Below are 5,139 nucleotides of genomic sequence, written 5' to 3' on the forward strand. Positions count from 1 at the left end.
AGAACAGCTCCTCATCACATGGTCGGTGGACCAGCACCACATACATCACTTCCTGCTTGTATAGGTAGGTCCTGAATGCCCGCATTATGGGCTCTTCACCATCACAGAACTAAAGAGGATAAAACTAAGGTTAGAATATAATCTTCACTTCACACAAATTTCCATTCCTGATGAATGTTCTGTTCCACAGCAGCACTGTACCTGTTTCCTGTACGCCTGCAGCACTTTCTCCACTGGGAAGGTGAAGCGGTACGGCCCCAGTCTGGAAGACTCCATGAAGGCTGGAGAGGTGGCAAACTTCTTCAAGTCGTCTGCTCTCACCTGAACCCGTTTTTTTGTCAGATTAGTCATCATCCGACTTGTCGCCGCTGCAGTTATCTCATTCTGTCCAACGGCCAAACTCCACCACACCAGTGAGGCATTGAACGGGTTCCTGAATCCTTTGTCCTTCCAGATGCCTCGGAGTCCATCGCTGTCTGTGTCATGTTTTAGAAGAGAGACACAAAACTTTGGTTGGGGGTATCGTGGGATGTCTTCTTTAAAAAGGTAGCCGTTTTCCAAGTCTCTAGCCTTTGTCTTCAAGTCACTGAGTTTTCGGTGCCCCAAAAAAATAGTTTCCGGACGTTTTCTCCTATTTAGTTTTTTCTTAAACTGCAGTTGGTCAACATTTGCAGCTGTTGCCATTGCTAGTTCACTACAAGTCCTTTTCTCTGCAGAGTGAAATAATCTCTAGTTATTTCTAGTCTCAACAAGCAGTGAAGTGCAGGGTGAACTAACCAGCACATCTATTTATCAGAATGACCCTGAACATAAAAATGCGGAAAGAATTGTGAGGAGTGGCTGTGAGAGGATCCTCCTCTCTCCACCTCCTCTGCCTCCCTCTTTCTCTTCTTAGCTGGGCATGTACAAAAGTGATGCTGTTGTTGAACATGAGAAAGCTTAAGAAAGATGGGACTAATTTTATGTTCTTTTTATGAACAGTTCACCAATATTTTCTCATAATACTGGTCTGTCCTGCAGGTTGCTTCACTGGCGTTTTGGCATCCGAGTAGTCTTTCTTCGCACTCAAGTCATTCAATCTGGGCTCACTGACGCTGTCGATGGTTGCTGCCGGGCGAACTGAACCATTTTGCGCTTTCCAGAGCCCCCCCCATCCCGCTAGAATGTCCAAGATGCTTGGAGGACTGTTCATTCTCTCAGTTGATGTTATCAATAAATTTGAAATAATTTATGACACCAATTAATTGACGGGCCCAATTCATTTAAAACAAAAACCTCACACACACAACCCCCCCCCCCCCACACACACACACACACACACACACACACACACACACACACACACTACCTCGCCCATGCATAGGGAGAGCTGTTGGTTGTCACAAACACAAAACTCAAAAATAAATGGAATACCACTACTGCAGACACAGTCAGTTTAGAACTATAAAAGTGCCAGAAGACCTCAGTATCCGCAAGGGCTAATATGATAAAAGCAGGTTTGATAAATAAGATGGCCAAAGACCGTTAAGACACTGAAAAATTAATTAAATCACCTTAAAATTATCTTGAATATCTTGGGGCACCAATTAAGTGATTCTAAAACCGGTGTAATGTCATCCCGCCCTCTGGTCCTTGTCAGCACACAAGCAGCTGAGTTCTGGACCAACTGCAAATAAGAGATAGTCTTATTGGGAAGCCCAGAGAGCAGGGTGTGACACTAGTCTAATCCACAGGAGATAAAAGCATGCATCAGAATATTTCTTGAGACGATAAAAAGCCATTTATGTCATGGTTTTAATATGCTGATTAAAAATAATCTCAGTGTCAAACATGACACTCAGGTTCTGAGCAGATTGTGTTGGTTTAAAATTGTGTTTTGGTTAAAGTTTCTCTCTCTATCCTTCAGGGCCAATAACTAAAACCTCAGTTTTTGTTCCTGGATGAGCTGTAAGAAGTTATCTGCAATCCATGACTTGATATCTAAAAATACATTTTAAAAGGGTGACAATAATACTGTCCCAGAGTGGAAGCATGTGAAGATTAAAAAGCACTGGTCATAAAATTGACCCTTGGGGCACACCACACTTAATTTTGTGTTTTCCAGGGTAAGGCAAAAGGCAAGGCAGCTTTATTTATATAGCACATTTCATGCACAAGGCAACTCAATGTGCTTTACATGATTAAAAGGTCAACATTTTAAAAGCATTTAAAAAAAACAAAGAACACACTCTTCAAATAAAAACTGCAGAGAAAAAACGGCAACTTAAAATGCATGAATAGAACAGTAATAAAGGAGAAAAGAAATAAAAAGATGGTAACAAAATATAATAACATGAACAAAAGCACTCAATCATAAGCATCAGAGAAAAGAAGAGTCTTTAACCTGGATTTAAAAACATTCACACTTTGGGCTGACTTCACTTCTGTGAAGCTTATTCCATTTGTGTGCACTGTGCAGCATAACAGCTAAATGCTGCTTCACCATGTTTAGACCTGGAACATAGGAATAAAACCAGCACCATAGCACCGTACAAACCACAATGTTGTTTGTACTTTTTTTTTTTTTTTTTTTTTTTTTCAAAATCTTCATTAAAAATGTCAAGATGCATGCAGGCCTGTACTTGTCAAAAATGGTTGGGTCTGAATTGCTCTTCTTCAGAATGGGCGTCACCACTGCTGTCTTAAAGGCAGCAGGAAAGACACCCATCTGGAGTGAGCAATTTACTATCTTTAAAATCTGTTCCTCAAAGAATCCAATCAAATGTCCTTAAAAGTGATGTGGGAATGGGATCTAAAAGGCAGGTTGTTGGGTTTACTTGGGATAAAACTCGACCAAGTCTCCTCACATCAACCAGGGCAAAACTCTGCAGTGTTTCCTCGGATAGAAGCGATAGAAGCGGTGTGTTAAAAGATACATTCCAAAACGCTAAAAGACTGGACCTGATTCTGTCTGTATGTTTGAACTAAATAATGTTTTATTTCCCTTTTTTAAGTATTGTTTTGAACATGTTTTTCAATGTGTGTAGTTTATTCTTTCCCTACTGATAGAGCCAACATGTCCTCTACATTTCTCTGATACTATTCATATTATTTTCCATTAAATTATTTTGTCATCATTGTTGAATCATAGTTTCAAAGCATTTTCCAACAGAATGAAACAGCAGCAGAGTATTACATACCAGATTCAAACTGTTAAATTGTATTTGCTGTTAAGATAAGTCTAGATATAACAGAGTTTCTTTAGCATGAAGTGAAGCCCAGAGCAAATATTAGAAGGAAGTGGTTGCATATCTATTCCTCCCTCCCATCATAGATCTTGGGTGGTGTGCAAAACAGGCTCTACTAGAACATGTCTGCAACACCCTATTTGGCAAACATTAGGCATTTGCAGCTCCCACATTTAAGTTTTCTAATGATTGTGCTGCTTCCTCAACCTCAGCAGATTCTTGCAGTGCAGGACAACTGGGCCACAGCTCTTTGACTAGTGCTTCACATGCTTTGGGTTCATCAAATGTTTTACCAATAAAAGGATATCCTTTGCTGCAGAACTTGAGACTGTTACACAGATCGTTGTCATCAAATGTTAGCAACTGAAAGAGAGAGAGCAGATGTGTAGAAAATCCGAATATTATTTAAAGGATGGAACCTCCCATTAAAATGCAACTTGGCTCAGAGTTATCTTTTTAGAAATGGACTGATTTCTGTTTGTTATCAGGATAATATGTTGTTTGTAAGAAGCAGTGAAAGGAGAGTCACCTGATCACCAACATGCAGGGCTATGCTGACATTATCCCACACATACAACTCAGCTGGACGTGCTCGAACAGCCTCCATCAGTTGATCACTAGAATTATTCAAGGTCCATCTGAAAAACAGCAGCAGTTGTCAGTATTTGTAATCAAGTTGCCAGTGACTCATCAGAGATGAATCGACTCACTTGTGCCTGTCACACATGGCCTGAGCCCTCCAGATGATGCGACCATCTTTGTAGGCACAAACAGGGTTTGGTGTGTCTGTCAGCTGGTCATGGTCTAAGAAGAGCTCCTTATCACATGGTCGGTGGACCAGCACCACATACATCACTTCCTGCTTGTATAGGTAGGTCCTGTATGCCCCCATTATGGGCTCTTCACCATCACAGAACTAAAGAGGACAAAACTAAGGTTAGATTATAATTTTCACTTCACACAAATTTCCATTCCTGATGAATGTTCTGTTCCACAGCAGCACTGTACCTGTTTGCTGTACGCCTGCAGCACTTTCTCCAGTGGGAAGGTGAAGCGGTACGCCCCCAGTCTGGAAGACTCCAGGAAGGCTGGAGAGGTGGCAAACTTCTTCAAGTCGTCTGCTCTCACCTGAACCAGTTCATCTGTCAGATTGGTCATCATTGGACTTGTCGCCGCTGCAGTTATCTCATTCTGTCCAACGGCCAAACTCCACCACACCAGTGGGGAGTTGGATGGGCTTTTGAAGCCTTTGTCCTTGCAGATGCCTCGGAGTCCATCCCTGTCTGTGTCATGTTTTAGAAGAGAGACACGAAACTCTGGTTGGGGGTATCGTGGGATGTTTTCGTTAAAAAGGTATTTGTTGTCTAATCCTCTAGCCTTTGTCTTCAAGTCACTGAGTTTTTGGTGCCCCTCAAAAATAATTTCTTGATGTCCTCTCCTATTTATTTTCCTCTGCTGTTGGTCAACATTTTCAGCTGCTGCCATTGCTAGTTCACTACAAGTCCTTTTCTCTGCAGAGTGATGTAATCTCTAGTTATTTCTAGTCTCAACGAGCAGTGAAGTGCAGGGTGAACTAACCAGCACATCTATTTATCATAATGACCCTGAACATAAAAATGCGGAAAGAATTGTGAGGAGTGGCTGTGAGAGGATCCTCCTCTCTCCACCTCCTCTCCCTCCCTCTTTCTCTTCAAAGCTGGGCATGTACAAAAGTGATGCTGTTGTTGAACATGAGAAAGCTTAAGAAAGATGGGACTCATTTTATGTTCTTTTTATGAACAGTTCATTAATACTTTCTAATAATACTGGTCTGTCAATGAACTGCCAGAACCTAAAAGTCATAAATGTTCATGCTTTTACTTCATTTAATTGCTCTACATTTCAGGAAATGTGCTCTTAAAGGTGCAGTACT

General features: G+C 41.3%; 1 protein-coding gene across 1 annotated transcript; it reads right to left on the reverse strand.

The window, feature by feature from the left end:
* Positions 1 to 3,086: 3,086 nt before the first annotated feature.
* Positions 3,087 to 4,675, reverse strand: LOC142896438 (uncharacterized). The gene is made up of 4 exons (XM_076038110.1): positions 4,236 to 4,675; positions 3,938 to 4,143; positions 3,757 to 3,865; positions 3,087 to 3,590 (listed from the first exon to the last, which is right to left on the reverse strand). Exons 1-4 carry the CDS (start codon positions 4,386 to 4,388, stop codon positions 3,378 to 3,380), a joined length of 681 nt encoding a protein of 226 aa, XP_075894225.1. The 5' UTR covers positions 4,389 to 4,675; the 3' UTR covers positions 3,087 to 3,377.
* Between the last annotated feature and the right edge of the window lie 464 nt (positions 4,676 to 5,139).

This window comes from Nelusetta ayraudi, unplaced genomic scaffold (assembly GCF_046127955.1).
Source record: "Nelusetta ayraudi isolate G7.1 ecotype Tasmania unplaced genomic scaffold, CSIRO-AGI_Nayr_v1 ptg000053l, whole genome shotgun sequence".
NCBI classification, from domain to species: Eukaryota; Metazoa; Chordata; class Actinopteri; order Tetraodontiformes; family Monacanthidae; genus Nelusetta; species Nelusetta ayraudi.

Bases quoted from the DNA above. Each gene is read 5' to 3' on its own strand.
- LOC142896438 (XM_076038110.1), bottom strand. From the start codon at position 4,388: ATGATGACCAATCTGACAGATGAACTGGTTCAGGTGAGAGCAGACGAC. The intron at 3,866-3,937 runs GTGAGTCGATTC...GCTGTTTTTCAG, and splicing joins GCCATGTGTGACAGGCACAA to ATGGACCTTGAATAATTCTA. The intron at 3,591-3,756 runs GTGACTCTCCTT...TCTCTCTTTCAG, and splicing joins CCCTGCATGTTGGTGATCAG to TTGCTAACATTTGATGACAA.